Here is a 21,254-nt window from a genome sequence, read left to right on the forward strand (position 1 = left end):
ACCTTGGGCAAGTCACTTCACTGTCATTCATTCATCCAAATTTATTGAGCGCTTACAGTGTGCAGAGCGTTGCATTGCGTGCTTGGGAGAGTACAATACAACAATAAACAGGCACATTCCCTCTTCTCTGGGCCTCGGTTCCCTCATCTGTAAAATGAGGGTTGAGAATGTGAGCCCCGGGGGGGCAGGGTCTGTGTCCAACCTGACTGAATTTTTTGTAGAAAAATGATCCAGGCAGTAGAGTGAAGTATGGACAGGAGTGGGAAGAGACGGGAGGCAGGGAGGTCAGCAAGGAGACCAAAACAGTGATTATTAATAATAATAACAATAATAATAATAATAATAGCAGCATTTATTACACGCTTACTATGTGAAAAACACCGTTCTAGTGCTGGATTAAAGCAAAGTAGGATGAAGCGCTTGGAGTAATGTCGTAGCCATTGGATGGAGGGGAAAGAGAGGACTTTAGTTGTGAAGATTGAATTGACAGAATTTGGTGACACATTTAATATGTAGGTTGAATGAAAGAGATAAGTTAAGAGATAAGTTAGACTGTGAGCCCACTGTTGGGTAGGGACTGTCTCTATATGTTGCCAATTTGTACTTCCCAAGCGCTTAGTACAGTGCTCTGCACACAGTAAGCGCTCAATAAATACGATTGAATGAATGAATGAATGAATGAATGAATGAATGAGTGCGGGACCAAAAAAGGATTTGGGAGGAATGGCACTGGGAGAGGAGTGATTTAAAGGAGCCAAGAGGAGAGCAGGACACTTCTCGGCCTACATTAGAAACCACTAGGTCTGGTCAGTGCTGGAGATAGCGAGACTGGAAGCCAGTCTCCCCCACTGCCCCATGGCATTTGCACCTGTGCCCGCAAAATTCCCGGGAGGTCCTGCTAATAAGGCCATGGAAGCCAAAGCCTTCAATTTTGTTATTATTATTATTATTATTATTATTATTATTATTATTAACTTTTCTGTGCCTCAGTGACCTCATCTGTAAAATGGGGATGAAGACTGTGAGCCTCCCAGGGGGCAACCTGATCACCTTGTAACCTCCCCAGCACTCAGAACAGTGTCTTGCACATAGTAAGCACTTAATAAATGCCATCAACATTATTATTATTATTATTAACTTCTCTGTGCCTCAGTGACCTCATTTGTAAAATGGGGATGAAGACTGTGAGCCTCCCAAGGAGCAACCTGATCACCTTGTAACCTCCCCAGTGCTTAGAACAGTGCTTTGCACATAGTAAGTGCTTAATAAATGCCATCATTATTATTATTATTAACTTCTCTGTGCCTCAGTGACCTCATCTGGAAAATGGGAATGAAGACTGTGAGCCCCCCATGGGACAACCTGATCACTCTGTAACCTCCCCAGTGCTTAGAACAGTGCTTTGCACATAGTAAGTGCTTAATAAATGCCATCATCATTATTATTATTATTATTATAAAGGTTCTTTTCCAAGGTCACACATAGGCCAGGGGCAGAGCTTGGGTTCCCAGTCCTGCTCTGTTTCTACTAGAGAAGCAGCGTGGCTCAGTGGAAAGAGCCCGGGCTTGGGAGTCAGAGGTCCTGGGTTCAAATCCCGGCTCCACCGCTTGTCAGCTGTGTGACCTTGGGCAAGTCACTTAACTTCTCTGGGCCTCAGTTCCCTCATCTGTCAAATGGGGATGAAGACTGTGAGCTCCCTGTGGGACAACCTAACCACCTTATAGCCTCCCCGGAGCTTAGAACAGTGCTTTGCACATAGTAAGTGTTTAACAAATGCCATTATTATTATTACTAGACCCTGCTTAAATTTATTTTTTATGGTATTTGTTAAGTGCTTACTATGTGCCAGGCACTGTACTAAGCACTGGGGTAGATACAAGCTAACAGGGTTGGATGCAGTCCCTGTCCGAAATGGGACTCTTACTGGTAACCCCATTTTCCAGATGAGGTAACCGAGACTCAGAGAAGTGAAGCGACTCGCCCAAGGTCACACAGAAGACAGAGAAGCAGCGTGGCTCAGTGGAAAGAGCCTGGGCTTGGGAGTCAGAGGCCATGGGTTCAAATCCCAGCTCTGCCGCTTGTCAGCTGTGTGACCCTGGGCAAGTCACTTCACTTCTCCGGGCCTCAGTTCCCTTATCTCTAAAACGGGGACTGTGAGCCCCTCGTGGGACAACCTGATCACCTTGTAAACTCCCCAGCGCTTAGAACAGTGCTTGGCACATAGTAAGCGCTTAATAAATGCCATTAAAAAAAAATAAAAGTGGCCGAGCCGGCATTAGAACCCAGGTCCTTCTGATGCCCAGGCCCGGGTTCTGTCCCCTGGGTCTTGCTGCTTCCCTAGGCCTGCTGACTCCAGAGAGCAGCAGTCCAGTCATCGTGGTTTTGTTTTCTGTCTCCCCCTTCTCGACTGTGAGCCCACTGTTGGGTAGGGACGTCTCTATACGTTGCCAACTTGGACTTCCCAAGCGCTTAGTACAGCGCTCTGCACACTCTGATTGATTGAGAGAGAGTGTGACACATATACACGCCTATGTGGACATAGGTGTGTATATTGAGTGATGCCTCGGATTGCTTCCCACTGTGACTTGTGAAAAATTACATAGTCAGTATAATCTAATGCTGTCATTGTACTGCCCAAGCGCTTAGTACAGTGCTCTGCACACAGTAAGCGCTCAATAAATACGATGGAATGACAATGAATGAAACCCACATCAATCAGCAGCATCATCAAACAAGGGCCTGAGAGTCAGAAGGTCCCGGGTTCTAATCCTGGCTCTGCCACGTGTCGGTTGCGTGACCTGGGGCAAGTCACTTCAGTTTTCTGGGCCTCAGTTCCCTCACCTGTAAAATGGGATTAGGACTCCCTCCGCACATCCGCCAAGCTAGCTCTCTTCCTCCCTTCAAGGCCCTACTGAGAGCTCACCTCCTCCAGGAGGCCTTCCCAGACTGAGCCCCCTCCCCATCCCCCCTGCCTTACCTCCTTCCCCTCCCCACAGCACCTGTATAGATGTATATATGTTTGTACAGATTTATTACTCTATTTATTTTATTTGTACATGTTTATTCTATTCATTTTACTTTGTTAATATGTTTTGTTTTGTTCTCTGTCTCCCCCTTCTAGACTGTGACCGTCTCTATATGTTGCCAACTTGTACTTCCCAAGCGCTTAGTACAATGCTCTGCACACAGTAAGCGCTCAATAAATACGATTGAATGAATGAATGACTGTGAGTGAGCCCTGTGTGGGACAGGGGCTGTTTCCAACCACATCGACTTGTATCTCCCCCAGCGCTTAGAACGGTGCCTGGCACATAGTAAGCGCTTAACAAATACCAGAATTATTCACGGTATTTGCTGAGCTTGGGGAAGTAGACGACAACAGAACTGGCAGAGAAGCAGCATGGCTCAGTAGAAAGAGCCCGGGCTCTGGAGTCAGAGGTCATGGGTTCGAATGCCGCCTCCGCCACATGTCTGCTGTGTGACTTAACTTCTCTGAGCCTCTTACCTCATCTGTAAAATGGGGATTAAGACTGTGAGCCCCCACGTGGGACAACCTGATCACCTTGTATCCCCCCCCCCCCCGCGCTTAGAACAGTGCTTGGCACATAGTAAGTGCTTACCAAATGCCATTATTATTATTATTATTATTATTATTATTATTATTAGAGCCATTCCCAGCCCCCAAGGCCCAGACAGGGTCCCAGTTCCCACGAGAATCCCGGCCTCCCCGCGGCCCGACTGAAGCCCACTTACTTCTAGACTGTGAGCCCACTCTTGGGTAGGGACCGTCTCTCTATGTTGCCAACCTGGACTTCCCAAGCGCTCAGTACGGTGCTCTGCACACAGTAAGCGCTCGATAAATATGATTGACGCTGTTGGGTAGGGACCGTCTCTAGATGTTGCCAACTTGGACTTCCCAAGCGCTCAGTACGGTGCTCTGCACACAGTAAGCGCCCGATAAATACGACCGACGGACTTACCGACTGAGCGTGGCCGGGCCGGCCTTCCCGGGGCTCAGCGCCGACAAGCGAATCCTCTCGTTGTCGTCCTGCATCTGCAGCCGGATGGGCCGCCTGAGCCCCCAGGAGATGTTGAGGAGTCCTTCGATGACCAGCTCTCCCTCCTCCTGCGGCGGGGGACCCGACACACACACAGACACACGTGGCGGGTCGGTCGGCCGGGCGCCCCGGCCCGCCTGGTGGAGCCTCGTGCCCGGGGGTCCCGCGGCTACGTGCAGAGTGGCAACCACCCCCCGGCCCCGGAGGAAACCTGAGCCGTGCACTCTCACACTGCGTCCTCCCATCGACCGGACCCAGGCCGGGCTGGGGGACCGAACGGATGAGTCAGGGGCTGGACACAAAGGCAGCTGAGATGCAGCGAGTCACGTACGGGGCCCGGCCTCGGAGGAAACACAAGGCCCAAGGCGGGAAAACCTCCCTCTCCTAAGCCCGGGGACACCCCTTCCCACTTCCCAAGGAGGCCGTGTTCTCCAGCGGCTTAATGACTTCCCGAGCTTCCCTTTCGACCTCCTCCTCCTTCCGCGGCACATGCAGTTCTCTAACGCGGTGTCTTTCTCGGAGGTGGGGAGTGGCGGGCTGATGCATTTTCACTTTGCCGCTGGCTCCCGAGGAGGAGAGTGTTTTCGTTTTTTTTTTTAACAAAGCACCAAGAAGAGCCATGGGCTAGCTCAATAAATACGATTGAATGAATGAATGAATGATGATGATGGCATTTATTAATATATAATAATATATAATACAATACGTTGGCATTTGTTAAGCACTTACTATGTGCAAAGCACTGTTCTAATAATAATAATAATAATGGCATTTATTAAGCGCTTACTATGTGCAAAGCACTGTTCTAAGCGCTGGGGATGTTACAGGGTGATCAGGTTATCCCACGTGGGGCTCACAGTCTCAATCCCCATTTTACCGATGAGGTAACTGAGGCCCAGAGAAGTGAAGTGACTTGCCCAAAGTCACACAGCTGACAATTGGCGGAGCCGGGGTTTGAACCCATGACCTCTGACTCCAAAGCCCGGGTTCTAAGCGCTTGGGGGGCTACAAAGGGATCAGGTTGCCCCACGTGGGGCTGACGGTCTTAATCCCCATTTTACTGATGAGGTAACTGAGGCTCAGAGAAGTTAAGTGACTTGCCCAAGGTCACACAGCAGACATGTGGGGGGAGCGGGGATTCGAACCCATGACCTTTGACTCCAAAGCCCGGGCTCTTTCCACTGAGCCACGCTGCTTCTCCAAGCGCTTACTATGTGCAAAGCACTGTTCTACTACAACCCAGCCAGCAACTTCACACCTCGAAGGCCAACCTACTCTATCGCACTGGTGACCCCTTAATCAAGACCTGCCTCTGACCTGGAACGCATTCTAATTCCTTTATATTAATGATCGTCTCCCCCTCTAGACTGAAAGCTCACTGTCGGAAGGGAACGTACCAACCAACTCTGAAATACTGTAATAATAATTCATTCATTCATTCCATCGTATTTATTGAGCGCTTACTCTTCATACCCAACAGACAATAACGACAAGCAACGCGGCTCAGTGGAAAGAGTCCGGGCCTAGGGTAATGGGTTCAAACCCCGGCTCCGCCAATTGTCAGCTGTGTGACTATGGGCAAGTCACTTCACTTCTCTGGGCCTCAGTTCCCTCATCTGAAAAATGGGGATGAAGACTGTGAGCCCCCCGTGGGACAACCTGATCACCCCTGCGTTTAGAATAGTGCTTTGCACATAGTAAGCGCTTAATAATTGCCATTATTATTATTAAATTCAAAGCCTTATTAAAACCACATCTCCTCCAGGGGGCCTTCCCTGACTAAACCCTCATTTCCTCCCATTCCCTTCTTCATCACCTTTTAATCACCCTTTCCTCAGCCCTACAGCATTTATGTGCATATCCCTAATTCATTTTATATTAATGACTGCCTCCCCCTCTAGACTGAAAGCTCACTGTAGGAAGGGAACATATCAACCAACTCTGAAATACTGTAATAATAATTCATCCATTCATTCAATCGCATTTATTGAGCACGTACTGTGTGCACAGCACTGTATTAAGCGCTTGGGAAAACCCTCATTTCCTCCCATTTCCTTCTTCATCACCTTTTATTCACCCTTTCCTCAGTCCTACAGCACTTCTGTGCATATCCCTAATTCATTTATATTAATGATCGTCTCCCCCTCTAGACTGAAAGCTCACTGTCGGAAGGGAACGTATCAACCAACTCTGAAATACTCTAATAATAATTCATTCATTCATTCAATCGTATTTATTGAACACTTGCTGTGTGCAGAGCACTGTATTAAGCACTTGGAAAAACCCTCATTTCCTCCCATTCCCTTCTTCATCACCTTTTATTCACCCTTTCCTCAGCCTACAGCACTTATGTGCATATCCCTAATTCATTTATATTAATGACTGTCTCCCCCCAGACTGAAAGCTCACTGTCGGAAGGGAACGTATCAACCAACTCTGAAATACTCTAATAATAATTCATTCATTCATTCAATTGTATTTATTGAGCGCTTACTGTGTGCAGAGCACTGTATTAAGCGCTTGGGAAAACCCTCATTTCCTCCCATTCCCTTCTTCATCACCTTTTATTCACCCTTTCCTCAGCCTACAGCACTTATGTGCATATCCCTAATTCATTTTATATTAATGACCGTCTCCCCCCTAGACTGAAAGCTCACTGTAGGAAGGGAACGTATCAACCAACTCTGAAATACTGTAATAATAATTCATTCATTCATTCCATTGTATTTATTGAGTGCTTACTGTGTGCAGAGCACTGTATTAAGCGCTTGGGAAAACCCCCATTTCCTCCCATTTCCTTCTTCATCGCCTTTTATTCACCCTTTCCTCAGCCTACAGCACTTCTGTGCATATCCCTAATTCATTTATATTAATGACTGTCTCCCCCTCTAGACTGAAAGCTCAATGTAGGAAGGGAACGTATCAACCAACTCTGAAATACTGTAATAATAATTCATTCATTCATTCAATCGCATTTATTGAGCACGTACTGTGTGCAGAGCACTGTATTAAGCGCTTGGGAAAACCCTCATTTCCTTCTTCATCACCTTTTATTCACCCTTTCCTCAGCCTACAGCACTTCTGTGCATATCCCTAATTCATTTATATTAATGACTGTCTCCCCCTCTAGACTGAAAGCTCACTGTCGGAAGGGAATGTATCAACCAACTCTGAAATACTCTAATTATAATTCATTCATTCATTCAATTGTATTTATTGAGCGCTTACTGTGTGCAGAGCACTGTATTAAGCGCTTGGGAAAACCCTCATTTCCTCCCATTCCCTTCTTCATCACCTTTTATTCACCCTTTCCTCAGCCTACAGCACTTATGTGCATATCCCTAATTCATTTATATTAATGTCTCCCCCCCTAGACTGAAAGCTCACTGCCAGAAGGGAACGTATCAACCAACCCTGAAATATTGTGATAATAATTAATTCATTCATTCAGCCGTATTTATTAAGCGCTTACTGTGTGCAGAGCACTGTATTAAGCGCTTGGGAAGTACGGTATTTGTTAAGCGGTTGCTATGTGCCAAGCACTGCTGTAAGCACTGAGGTAAATACAAGGTAATCAGGTTGTCCCACGTGGGGCTCGCAGTCTTAATCCCCATTTTACAGATGAGGGAACTGTACTCTCCCAGGAGCTTAGTACTGTGCTCTGCGCATAGTAGGTGCTCAATAACTATTGATTGATTGCTGTGCATTACAGGAAGCACTCAAATACCACTGATCGATCGATTGAAAGAGAACCCCTTTCCTGAGAAGACCGCAGGTAGGCTGACACCCCAAGTTTCCACCAGCGACTTGAACTAATTACGTTGTTGTTTCCTCTCACTTGTAAAAATGGCAACGCGAACATCTACCTGGATCGGCTAAGAGAAAAGACTGAGGGGCAGTTGTGGGCCATACCAGCCTTGGAGCCAATAACCGAAATGTCTTTTAAAAGCCATTTTACAACTCCAAGTCTGCTTCCATCAAATTACGTTAGAATAGTTTGCAGGTCAGTTCATTCATTCATTCAATCGCATTTATTGAGCGCTTACTGTGTGCAGAGCACTGTACTAAGCACTTGGGAAGTCCAAGTTGGCAACATATAGAGACGGTCCCTACCCAACAGCGGGCTCATAGTCTAGAAGGGGATACCATTAATAATAATAATAATAATGATGGCATTTGTTAAGCGCTTACTATGTACAAAGCACTGGGGGGGATACAATGTGATCAAGTTGTCCCACGTGGGGCTCACAGTCTTAATCCCCATTTTTACAGATGAGGTAACTGAGGCTCAGAGAAGTTAAGTGACTTGCCCAAGGTCACACAGCAGACTTGTGGTGGAGTTGGGATTCGAACCCATGACCTCTGACTCCAAAGCCCGGGCTCTTTCCACTGAGCCACGCTGCTTCTCTAAACATTGACACCATCAGTTGAACTGTATTAGGCTGCAACACGAAGAGGAGAGATGATTGACAGAGATCATTTGGTGTCAGTAGAATAGCCACATACAGGACATAATCCTCTGAGTTCCTATTTCATTCACTCATTCACTCAATCGTATTTATTGAGCGCTCACTGTGAGCAGAGCACTGTACTAAGCACTTGGGAAGTACAAGTTGGCAACATATAGAGAAGGTCCCTACCCAACAGCGGGCTCACAGTCTTAAAAGGGGGAGACAGACAACGAAACAAAACATGTGGACAGGTGTCAAGTCATCACAGCTGTGTGACTTTGGGCAAGTCACTTCACTTCTCTGGGCCTCAGTTCCCTCATCTGGAAAATGGGGATGAAGACTGTGAGCCCCCCGTAGGACAATCTGATCACCTTGTATCCCCCCAAGGCTTAGAACAGTGCCTTGCACATAGTAAGCGCTTAATGAATGCCATTATAAAAAATAAATAAATACATAAAAATAAAGCTAGATGCACATCATTAACAAAATAAATAGAATAGTAAATATGTACAAGTAAAATAGGGTAATAAATCTGTACAAGTATATATACAGGTGCTGTGGGGAGGAGATGGAGGTAGGGCTGGGGGGACGGGGAGGAGGAGAGGAAGAATTATATTATGTTAGAATATTTTGCAGGTCAGTTGAACTGCATTAGGCTGAAACACGAGGAGGAGAGATCAATCAACCGATCAGAGCACTGTACTAAGCGCTTGGGAAGTACAAGTTGGCAACATATATGATTGACAGATGATTGACTGATATCATTTGGAGTCAGCAGAAGAGCCAGATACGGGACATAATCCTCCGAGTTCCTATTTGCTGGCTTCTGGGCTAGCGTTATTCATGGCACGAGCCCTGCTGTCCCCAGTAGACACCCCTAATATAGGTTTCATTTCACCCCAAATTTACACATTTGTGTGCCCACAACAACCCAAATAAGTTGTATACAGCTCTTCACGCCCTATTACTTAAAACACTAGCTCCTGCACATATCCTTGTTTTGCTCAGTGGAAAGAGCCCGGGCTTTGGAGTCGGAGGTCAGGGGTTCAAATCCCGGCCCCACTGGTTGTCAGCTGTGTGACTTTGGGCAAGTCACTTACCGTCTCTGGGCCTCAGTAACCTCATCTGTCAAATGGGGATTAAGACTGTGAGCCCCCCGTGGGACAACCTGATCACCTTGTAACCTCCCCAGTGCTTAGAACAGTGCTTTGTACAGAGTAAGCGCTTAATAAATGCCATTATTATTATTATTACTTCTTGTCAATCAATCAGTGACATTTTTTGTGTGCTTACTTTAGGTAGTGAAGCAGAGAGAAGCAGCGTGGCTCAGTGGAATGAGCCCGGGCTTTGGAGTCAGAGGCTGTGGGTTCAAATCCCAGCCCCGCCGCTTGTCAGCTGTGTGACTTTGGGCAAGTCACTTCCCTTCTCTGGGCCTCAGTGACCTCATCTGTCAAATGGAGATGAAGACTGTGAGCCCCCCGTGGGACAACCTGATCACCTGGTAAACTCCCCAGTGCTTAGAACGGTGCTTGGCACATAGTAAGCGCTTAAGAAATGCCATTATTATTATGTAGAGCACTGTACTAAGTGCTTGGAAGAGTACTACTACTACTAATCCCTCTTTTCCAGAAGAGGTGACTGAGGCCCAGAGAAGTGAAGTGAACCGCCTAAAGTCACACAGCAGACAAGTGGCGGAGCTGGGATTTGACTCCCAGCTTGTAAGGAGTCAAGTCCTTACAAGCTTGACTTGTAAGGACTCCCAACTCGTTCCACTGAGCCACGTTAGCCAGGGAAACTGGCACCGGGTGGCGAGGCTTGGGATGGGGAGGGAGAAGGGTTTAGAGCTGGCTCCAAGTCCACAGTCATCCGGGTGGATCTGCCAGCAGGGAGGTCGAGGGAGTGGAGGGTTCATTTCGAACCCGCCACCCAACAACAATTGCCGAAGTATTTCTGTTTCTGTGGGAAAGTAGTGGAAGGAAACAATGGAAGTCGGTTTTTAGCTCCTGGCGGAAAAGCCCCGTGCCCACGCCAACCGGGGCCCGGGCGAGGCAGGGCAGTGGCGGCCTTGCGGAGCCTCCGTCCAAGAGGAGCTGCCCAGGCCGGCCTCATTACTGCCCGGTAAACAATGACTGAATCCCGGGGGGCGGGAAATGGAACCACAAGACCAAAGTGGGGGTGTGCAGAACGGGCGGCCCAGCCCAATCGCGGCCTGTTTTCCTCTGGAGACTCTTCCTGAGTTCTGGGTGTCCACGAGGGCGGCTATTTCGGGGAACCAGCTGACAGACATTTACCGCCGGGGGAGGTTATAAAAGCCTCGGGTTGCCAGGACGGTGGCCAGACAGCTCCCGAGCTGGGCTGGAGAGAAGAAAAGGCAGCAGGAGCAACAGCAGAGGGAGAGCGGACGGCGGCGGCGGATTTCTGCATTTGCAATCGCCGACGGTGGAAGCCAAACCGTCCTCCCAGCCCGGGCAGGGAACGGACCCGCTCGGCTCCGAGGAAGCAGCCGCAGGTTCGGATCTAGAGCGTCGGTCAGCACCAGTGCAGGTGAGACTTGGGGGAGCGTTTGAAGCCACATCTCCAAGATGTCCCTTCTTTATTTTGGGTGACTCTGGAAGGGGGAAAAAGCTTCCTCAGCTGCCACGTTGAATGCCACCGTCAGCGGGGCCCACTGAGACCTTTCCTCAGCTGGGGTGCTGAGTGATGGGGCTCTCTGTGCCTCAGTACGTCTCTCTTCAGAGTCGGGGTACGTGCTGACTTTCCCCAATTCGCTGGGAGACTCTCCCCTCAGGGATGCTTGTACTTCCCAAGTGCTTAGTACAGTGCTCTGCACACAGTACGCGCTCAAAAAATACGACCGATTGATTGATTGATTGACTGGAAGGTTCTTGGAAAGCTGGCACCCTGGGTTCATCTATCCTGGACCGTCATTTAATGGGGAAAAGGGCCCGTGTCTGATTTCAAGTCGTCGAGTCATTCTGAGTTTTTAATAATTAATTATGGCACTATGAAGCACTTACTATAGCTCCCATATTCAATACAGACAATCCCCGTTCCATTAGGCTTCCCGGGAATACAGCCACTTGTCTGCTGGGTGACCTTGGGCAAGCCACTTCGCTTCTCTATGCCTCGGTTACCTCCTCTGTAAAACAGGGATTGATGATGATGATGATGGTATCTGTTAAGCGCTTACTATGTGCCAAGCACTGTTCTAAGCGTGAGCCCCACATGGGACATACATCATCTCCAACCTGATAATAATAATAATAATAATAATAACAATAATAATAATCATCATCATCATCATCATCATCATCATCTCACAGTGAGCTCTTGTTCAGTGGCTTTGGAGCCGGAGGTCAGGGGTTCAAATCCCGACTCCCCCAGTTGTCAGCTGTGTGACCTTGGGCGAGTCACTTTACCTCTCTGTGCCTCAGTTCCCTCAGCTGTAAAATGGGGATTAAGACTGTGAGCCCCGAGTGGGACAACCTGATCACCTTGTAACCTCCCCGGCGCTTAGAACAGTGCTTTGCACATAGTAAGCGCTTAATAAATGCCATCGTTATTATTATAAAAAAATAACAGCAATGGATGCAAGGAACATCACTTGAAAACAACAGCTTTTGAATGAATGTGGTCACCGGGTAAAAGACGGCAGTAGTCTTGTTAGTATTTATTGAGTGCCACTTTTACTTCTAATAATAATCATAATGATAATGGCATTTATTAAGCGCTTACTATGTGTCAAGCACTGTTCTAAGCGCTGGGGAGGTTACAAGGTGATCAGGTTGCCCCACAGGGGGCTCACAGTCTTCATCCCCATTTTACAGATGAGGGAACTGAGGCACAGAGAAGTCAAGTGACTTGCCCAAAGTCAAACACCTGACAATTGGCGGAGCTGGGATTTGAACCCATGACCTCTGCTGACTCCAGAGCCCGGGCTCTTTTCCACTGAGCCACGCTGCTTCTAGGGAGATGATGATGATACTAATGATAGTGATGCGTGGCATTTATTCAGCACTTACTGTGTGCCATGTAATCAATCAATCGTATTTATTGAGCGCTTACTGTGTGCAGAGCACTGTACTAAGTGCTTGGGAAGTACAAGCTGGCAATATATAGAGACAGTCCCTACCCAACAGTGGGCTCACAGTCTAGAAGCTGATGTCAACATATAGAGACAGTCCCTACCCAACAGTGGGCTCACAGTCTAGACGCTGTGTACTGATGTGCCCCTCTCCCAAATGGGGAGAACGGCTACTGAATTGCCAGATCATCCTCATCATCATCAATCGTATTTATTGAGCGCTTACTATGTGCAGAGCACTGTACTAAGCGCTTGGGAAGTACAAATTGGCAACATAAAGAGACAGTCCCTACCCAACAGTGGGCTCACAGTCTAAAAGATCAATCAATCAATCAATCAATCGTATTTATTGAGCGCTTACTATGTGCAGAGCACTGTACTAAGCGCTTGGGAAGTACAAATTGGCAACATACAGAGACAGTCCCTACCCAACAGTGGGCTCACAGTCTAAAAGATCAATCAATCAATCAATCAATCGTATTTATTGAGCGCTTACTATGTGCAGAGCACTGTACTAAGCGCTTGGGAAGTACAAATTGGCAACACATAGAGACAGTCCCTACCCAACAGTGGGCTCACAGTCTAAAAGATGAGGCAACTGAGGCACAGAGCGGTGAAGCGACTTGCCCAGGTCGCACTGCAGGCAAGCGGCAGAGCCGGGCTTGGCAACCCAGGTCTCCTGATGCCCAGGTCCAGGGTCCCCCTGCTAGACGGCGATGCCACCGGACGTTCCAATCAGTCAATCAATCAAGCAATCGTATTTATTGAGCGCTTACTATGTGCAGAGCACTGTACTAAGCGCTTGGGAAGTACAAATTGGCAACATACAGAGACAGTCCCTACCCAACAGTGGGCTCACAGTCTAAAAGATCAATCAATCAATCAATCGTATTTATTGAGCGCTTACTATGTGCAGAGCACTGTACTAAGCGCTTGGGAAGTACAAATTGGCAACACATAGAGACAGTCCCTACCCAACAGTGGGCTCACAGTCTAAAAGATGAGGCAACTGAGGCACAGAGAGGTGAAGCGACATGCCCAGGCCGCACAGCAGGCAAGCGGCAGAGCCGGGCTTGGCAACCCAGGTCTCCTAATGCCCAGGTCCAGGGTCCCCCTGCTAGACGGCGATGCCACCGGACGTTCCAATCAATCAATCAATTTATTGAGCGCTTACTATGTGCAGAGCACTGTATTAAGCACTTGGGAAGTCCCAATTGGCAACACATAGAGCCAGTCCCTACCCAACAGTGGGCTCACAGTCTAAAAGGGGGGCTGCCAGTTCCAGAGCGGTCACCGTTTGATTTGCTTTTTCTCCCGAAGCTATGAGATCGAGGCTCCTGCTGGCGGTGGCCCACCTGCCCCCCATCAGCGAACTGGCGGAGGAACTGGCTTTGGGAGCGGCGTGCGCCAAGCGGGGTGAGCCCCCCGGAGACCCGCTGGCCTCCCGCGGCCTGGACGAATACGTGCTGTCCATCCGCCGGCTGGCGCAGCCCACCTCGGGCCCCGAGGAGGCTGCGGGCGGCCCGGTGAGGCCGGCCCGGGCCCACAGGACCAGGGGGAAGGCTCCGGCCTGCACGGCCTCCCCCAGGCCCGGCGAGAAGCCCCTTCCACCCCCGGCCCGGGCCGGCGTGGCTCCGCTGGCCGCACGGGGCCTTCCCGCCCTGACTCCGGCCGGTGGCGTCAACCCTTTGGACTGGCTCTTCGGGGAGTGGAGGCCGAAGCGGCCGGCCGGGAGGGACGGTCGGCGGAGGAGCGGTGTGGCCTTCGGACGCGTGGAGTCGGCCAAGGCCAGGGGCGGCCTCGAGGTCCAGCTCTGCGGGCCGAGGGGGTCCGGCGGACCGGGGGCCGAGAGGCGGACCACGGCCTCCGACCTCCACACGGTCCCGGGATTCTCCGGCACCAGCCCCCAGGCCAGGATAACCCACGCTGGCCACGCTCACCTGCCGGTCATTTATGAACTATGACCCTTCCCCAATCCTCACCCCCCTCCTCCCTAATAAACGCCTCTGGAATCAATCAATCGTATTTATTGAGCGCTTACTATGTGCAGAGCACTGTACCAAGCGCTTGGGAAGTCCAAACTGGCAACACATAGAGACAGTCCCTACCCGACAGTGGGCTCACAGTCTAAAAGGGGGAGACAGAGAACAAAACCAAACGTACCAACAAAATAAAATAAATAGGGTAGAAATGTACAAGTAAAATAAATAGAGTAATAAATATGGACGGAAATATGGAAATCACACTTCCCGAGCGGCACTCTTGTGTTTGTACGGAGAGAGAAGCGGCGGGATCTCATGGGAAAAGCCCAGGAACGGGAATCAGAAGGACGGGGGTTCTAATCCGGACTCCGCCACTCGGCAGAGTTGGCACAGCTCTGCCAACTGTCGGCTGTGTGACTTTGGGCGGGTCACCTCGCTTCCCTGGGCCTCAGTTCCCTCATCTGGAAAATGGGGATTAAGACTGTGAGCCCCCCGTGGGACAACCTGATCATCATCATCAATCGTATTTATTGAGCGCTTACTATGTGCAGAGCACTGTACTAAGCGCTTGGGAAGTACAAATTGGCAACATACAGGGACAGTCCCTACCCAACAGTGGGCTCACAGTCTAATCACCTTGTAACCTCCCCAGCGCTTAGAACAGTGCTTTGCACATAGTAAGCGCTTAACAAATGCCATTATTATTATTATTATTATTATTATTATTATTATTATTATTAAGTCATCAGAATAAATAGAAGTAAAGCTAGATGCACATCACTGACAAAATAAATAGAATAGTAAACATGTACAAGTAAAATAGAGTAAAAAATCTGTACAAACGTATACCAGCGTGGCTCAGTGGAAAGACCCCGAGCTTTGGAGTCAGAGGTCATGAGTTCAAACCCCGGCTCCGCCAATTGTCAGCTGTGTGACTTTGGGCAAGTCACTTCACTTCTCTAGGCCTCAGTTCCCTCATCTGGAAAATGTGGATTAAAACTGTGAGCCCCCCCGTGGGACAACCTGATCACCTTGTAACCTCCCCAGCGCTTAGAACAGTGCTTTGCACATAGTAAGCGCTTAACAAATGCCATTATTATTATTATTATTATTAAGTCATCAGAATAAATAGAAGTAAAGCTAGATGCACATCATTGACAAAATAAATAGAATAGTAAATATGTACAAGTAAAATAGAGTAATAAATCTGTACAAACATGTATACCAGCGTGGCTCGGTGGAAAGATCCCGGGCTTTGGAGTCAGAGGTCATGAGTTCAAACCCCGGCTCAGCCAATTGTCAGCTGTGTGACTTTGGGCGAGTCACTTCACTTCTCTGGGCCTCAGTTCCCTCATCTGGAAAATGGGGATTAAAACTGTGAGCCCCCCCGTGGGCCAACCTGATCACCTTGTAACCTCCCCAGCGCTTAGAACAGTGCTTTGCACACAGTAAGCGCTTAACAAATGCCATTATTATTATTATTATTATTATTATTATGTCATCAGAATAAATAGAAGTAAAGCTAGATGCACATCACTGACAAAATAAATAGAATAGTAAATATGTACAAGTAAAATAGAGTAAAAAATCTGTACAAACATATATACCAGCGTGGCTCAGTGGAAAGAGCCCGGGCTTTGGAGTCAGAGGTCATGAGTTCAAACCCCGGCTCAGCCAATTCTCAGCTGTGTGACTTTGGGCAAGTCACTTCACTTCTCTGGGCCTCAGTTACCTCATCTGGAAAATGGGGATTAAAACTGTGAGCCCCCCGTGGGACAACCTGATCACCTTGTAACCTCCCCAGCGCTTAGAACAGTGCTTTGCACATAGTAAGCACTTAACAAATACCATCATTATTATTATTGTTATTATATACAGGTGCTGTGAGGTGGGGAAGGAGGTAGGGCGGGGGGATGGGGAGGGGGAGAGGAAAAAGGGGGCTCAGTCTGGGAAGGCCTCCTGGAGGAGGTGAGCTCTCAGCAGGGCTTTGTGGATAGGCAACCACTGTAAGCTCTTAAAGTCAGGATTGCACCTAGGGGTGGCAGGACAGAGAAAAGTAATAACTGTTTTGTTTTGAATGGTATTTGTTAAGCTAATCAGGTTATTAGTTTAACGTGGGATATGGGAATGGGGGGGGCGTGGCTCAGCGGAAAGAGCCCAGGCTTGGGAGTCAGAGGTCATGGGTTCGAATCCCGGTTCCACCGCTTGTCAGCTGTGTGACTTTGGGCAAGTCACTTCACTTCTCTGGGCCTCAGTTACCTCATCTGTAAAATGGGGATTAAGATTGTGAGCCCCACGTGGGACACCCGATCACCTTGTAACCTCCCCAGCGCTTAGAACAGTGCTTTGCACATAGTAAGCGCTTAATAAATGCCATTATTATTATTATTATTATTATGGGTTCGAATCCCGGCTCCGCCGCTTGTCAGCTGGGTGACTTTGGGCAAGTCCCTTCACTTCTCTGGGCCTCAGTTCCCTCATCTGTAAAACGAGGGGATGAGTCCCATGTGGGACTCATAGTTGTGATCCCTATTTTACAGATGAGGGAACTGAGGGACAGAGAAGCTAAGTGACCTGCCCAAGGTCACACAGCAGACAAGTGGGAGAGCTGGAATTAGAACCCAAGTTCTCCTGACTCCCAAGCCAATGGTCTAGCCACTAAGCCACACTGCTTCCCCAAGCAGCATGATAGGATTTGTCCTCCCCCTAAAGACTGTAAACTTGTTTTAATAATTATTATTATTATTAGCAATATGGTATTTGTTAAGGGATTGCTATGTGCCCAGCACTGTTCTAAGTACTGGGGTAAATACAAGGTGTCACAGTCTTAACCCCCATTTTACAGATGAGATAACTGAGGCACAGAGAAGTGAAGTGACTTGCCCAAGGCAATACTGGAGCCAGGTGGCTGAGCCAGGACAAGAACCCAGCCCAAGATCACACAGCAAACAGGTGACTTTGATGGCAAGCAAAATTACTTAGTGAGCGCTTACTGTGTGTAGGGCACTGTACTACATCTGTCTACATGTTTTGTTTTGTTCTCTGTCTCCCCCTTCTAGACTTTGAGCCCATTCTTGGGTAGGGACTGTCTCTGTATGTTGCCAAATTGTACTTCCCAAGTGCTTAGTACAGTGCTCTGCACACAGTAAGCGATCAATAAATACTATTGAATGAATGAATGTACTGAGCACTTGGGAGAGTACAATACACAGAGTTGGTAGACCTGTTCCCTGCTCCCATGGCTAGTTTGTAGGCTCTTTGAGGACATAGATAGTGACTAGTGAGTATTGCCCTCTTCTGTTTTAGTACAGTGCTCTGCACACAGTAGACACACAATAAATCCGTCACCAAAACCTGCCGGTCTCAGCTCCGCAACATCGCCAAGATCCGTCCTTTCCTCTCCATCCAAACCACTACCCTGCTGGTTCAATCTCTCATCCTATCCCGACTGGATAACTGCATCAGCCTCCTCTCCGATCTCCCATCCTCCTGTTTCTCCCCACTTCAATCCATACTTCACGCCGCTGCCCGGATCGTCTTTTTGCAGAAACGCTCTGGGCATGTTACTCCCCTCCTCAAAAATCTCCAGTGGCTACCAATCAACCTACGCATCAAGCAAAAACTCCTCACCCTGGGCTTCAAGGCTGTCCATCCCCTCGCCCCCTCCTTCCTCACCTCCCTTCTCTCCTTCTCCAGCCCAGCCCTCACCCTCTGCTGCTAATCTCCTCACCATTAGGCCTCGTTCTTGCCTGTTCCGCCATCGATCCCCCGCCCACATCCTCCCCCTGGCCTGAATGCCCTCCCTCTGCCCATCTGCCAAGCTAGCTCTCTTCCTCCCTTCAAAGCCCTACTGAGAGCTCACCTCCTCCAGGAGGCCTTCCCACACTGAGCCCCTTTTTCCTCTCCCCCTCCCCATCCCCCCGCCCTACCTCCTTCCCCTCCCCACAGCCCCTGTATGTATGTTTGTACAGATTTATTACTCTATTTATTTTTCTTGTACATATTTACTATTCTATTTATTTCATTAGTATGCTTTGTTGTCTGTCTCCCCCTTCTAGACTGTGAGCCCGCTGTTGGGTAGGGACCGTCTCTAGATGTTGCCAACTTGGACTTCTTAAGCGCTTAGTACAGTGCTCTGCACACAGTAAGCACTCAATAAATACGATTGAGTGAATGAATAAATAAACGCTCCTGATTGATTGTACAGCCTGCTAGTTATCACTCAGCATTACAGTCAAAGAAATTGGCTAATAACACTCTGCCCCGAGTCAATGCATTCTCATTCTCACTTTCTTCCCTCCCCTGTCCCCCCACCAGCCTCTTCCGTCTCTCTCCTCCTTTCCCTCTCCCTCTCTCTTTTTTTTATTATTTTGGTATTTGTTAAGCGCTTACTGTGTGTACTTCCCAAGCACTTAGCACAGTGCTCTGCACACAGTAAGGGCTCAATAAATACGACTGAATGAATGAATGAATGCAAAGCACGGTTCTAAGCGCTGGGGAGAATACAAGGTGATCGGGTTGTCCGATGAGGGGCTCACAGTCTTCATCCCCATTTGACAGATGAGGGAACTGAGGCACAGAGAAGTGAAGCCACTTGTCCAAAGTCACACAGCTGACAAGCGGTGGAGCTGGGATTCGAACCCATGACCTCTGACTCCAAAGCCCGGGCTCTTTCCACTGAGCCACGCTGCTTCTCTCCCCCACCCCTCTATTCCCATGTCAACCAAAGAGGTTCCAGCAGAAACGCTTCCCATCCCAGACTGAGCCCCTTCCTTCCTCTCCCCCTCGTCCCCCTCTCCATCCTCCCCATCGTACCTCCTTCCCTTCCCCACAGCACCTGTATATATTTATATATGTTTGTACATATTTTTTTACTCTATTTATTTATTTATTTATTTTATTTGTACATATCTATTCTATTTATTTTGTTTTGTTAGTATGTTTGGTTTTGTTCTCTGTCTCCCCCTTTTAGACTGTGAGCCCACTGTTGGGTAGGGACTGTCTCTATATGTTGCCAATTTGTACTTCCCAAGCGCTTAGTACAGTGCTCTGCACATAGTAAGCGCTCAATAAATACGATTGATGATGATGATCTCACTCCCCAGGGAAGGGAGCCATTATCAGAACAAGTGAGTCATCTGTCAGGAGCTTTGAGTTGTCTGGAGAACTGTGATAAGGGCACATGTGGGCAGGGAATGTGTCCGTTTATTGTTGTACTGCACTCCCCGAAAGGCTTAGTACAGTGCTCTGGACCCAGTAAACGCTCAATAAATAATAATAATAATAATAATAATAATAATAATAATAATAATAATAATAATAATAATAACAACATTTATTAAGCGCTTACTATGTGCAAAGCACTGTTCTAACTGCTGGGGAGGTTACAAGGTGATCAGGTTGTCCCACGGGGGGCTGACAGTCTTCATCCCCATTTTACAGATGAGGGATCTGAGGCCCAGAGAATAATAATAATAATGATAGCATTTATTAAGCGCTTACTGTGTGCAAAGCACTGTTCGAAGCACTGGGGAGGTTCCAAGGTGATCAGGTTGTCCCACAGGAGGCTAACAGTCTTCATCCCCATTTTACAGATGAGGGAAGTGAGGCCCAGAGAATAATAATAACGATAGCATTTATTAAGCGCTTACTGTGTGCAAAGCACTGTTCTAAGCGCTGGGGAGGTTCCAAGGTGATCAGGTTGTCCCACAGGAGGCTAACAGTCTTCATCCCCATTTTACAGATGAGGGAAGTGAGGCCCAGAGAATAATAATAATGATAGCATTTATTAAGCGCTTACTGTGTGCACAGCACTGTTCCAAGCGCCGGGGAGGCCACAAGGCGATCAGGTTGTCCCACAGGAAGCTCACAGTCTTCATCCCCATTTCCCAGATGAGGGAACTGAGGCCCAGAGAATAATAATAATAATAATGATCCCACTGTTGGGTAGGGACTGTCTCTATGTGTTGCCAATTTGTACTTCCCAAGCGCTTAGTACAGTGCTCTGCGCATAGTAAGCGCTCAATAAATACGATTGATTGATTGATTGATTGATTGATTAATGATAGCATTTATTAAGCGCTTACTGTGTGCAAAGCACTGTTCTAAGCGCTGGGGAGGTTCCAAGGTGATCAGGTTGTCCCACAGGAGGCTAACAGTCTTCATCCCCATTTTACAGATGAGGGAAGTGAGGCCCAGAGAATAATAATAATGATAGCATTTATTAAGCGCTTACTGTGTGCACAGCACTGTTCTAAGCGCTGGGGAGGTTACAAGGTGATCAGGTTGTCCCACAGGAGGCTCACAGTCTTCATCCCTGTTTTCCAGATGAGGAAACTGAGGCCCAGAGAATAATAATAATAATAATAATAATAATGTTGGTATTTGTTAAGCATTTACTATGTGCAAAGCATTGTTCTAAGCACTGGGGAGGTTACAAGGTGATCAGGTTGTCCCCCGGGGGCTCACAATTTTAATCCCATTTTACAGATGAGGGAACTGAGGCCCAGAGAAGTGAAGCGACCGGCCCAAAGTCACACAGCCGACAATGGGCAGAGCCGGGGTTCGAACCCATGACCTCTGACTCCAAAGCCCGGGCTTTTTCCACCGAGCCACGCTGATGAGGGCCCCGCACGCTCTCCCGCGCTGGCGACTGACTGATTCGAATTCAAAGGAGCTT

The 21,254-nt window shown here is 48.2% G+C and overlaps 2 protein-coding genes across 5 annotated transcripts in view; one reads left to right on the top strand and one right to left on the bottom strand.

Annotated features, from left to right (window-relative positions):
- RASSF4 (Ras association domain family member 4) overlaps nt 1-21,254 on the bottom strand; it is a 134,826-nt gene that overhangs the window by 31,774 nt on the left and 81,798 nt on the right. For all 4 annotated transcript variants that reach the window (XM_038743837.1, XM_038743836.1, XM_038743835.1 and 1 more), the window contains one exon: nt 3,981-4,126. In XM_038743837.1, the coding sequence (XP_038599765.1) occupies nt 3,981-4,126 (146 nt within the window). The remainder of the gene's footprint in view (nt 1-3,980; nt 4,127-21,254) is intronic.
- Nucleotides 10,794-14,599, top strand: DEPP1 (DEPP1 autophagy regulator). The gene is made up of 2 exons (XM_038743838.1): nt 10,794-11,053; nt 13,914-14,599. The coding sequence occupies exon 2, from the start codon at nt 13,916-13,918 to the stop codon at nt 14,555-14,557; it is 642 nt and encodes a 213-aa protein (XP_038599766.1). The 5' UTR covers nt 10,794-11,053; nt 13,914-13,915; the 3' UTR covers nt 14,558-14,599.

The sequence above is a fragment of the Tachyglossus aculeatus genome, chromosome 3 (assembly GCF_015852505.1).
Source record: "Tachyglossus aculeatus isolate mTacAcu1 chromosome 3, mTacAcu1.pri, whole genome shotgun sequence".
Classification (NCBI taxonomy): domain Eukaryota; kingdom Metazoa; phylum Chordata; class Mammalia; order Monotremata; family Tachyglossidae; genus Tachyglossus; species Tachyglossus aculeatus.

Excerpts from the sequence above, each read along its gene's own strand:
- DEPP1 (XM_038743838.1), top strand. The coding sequence starts at position 13,916 with ATGAGATCGAGGCTCCTGCTGGCGGTGGCCCACCTGCCCCCCATCAGC.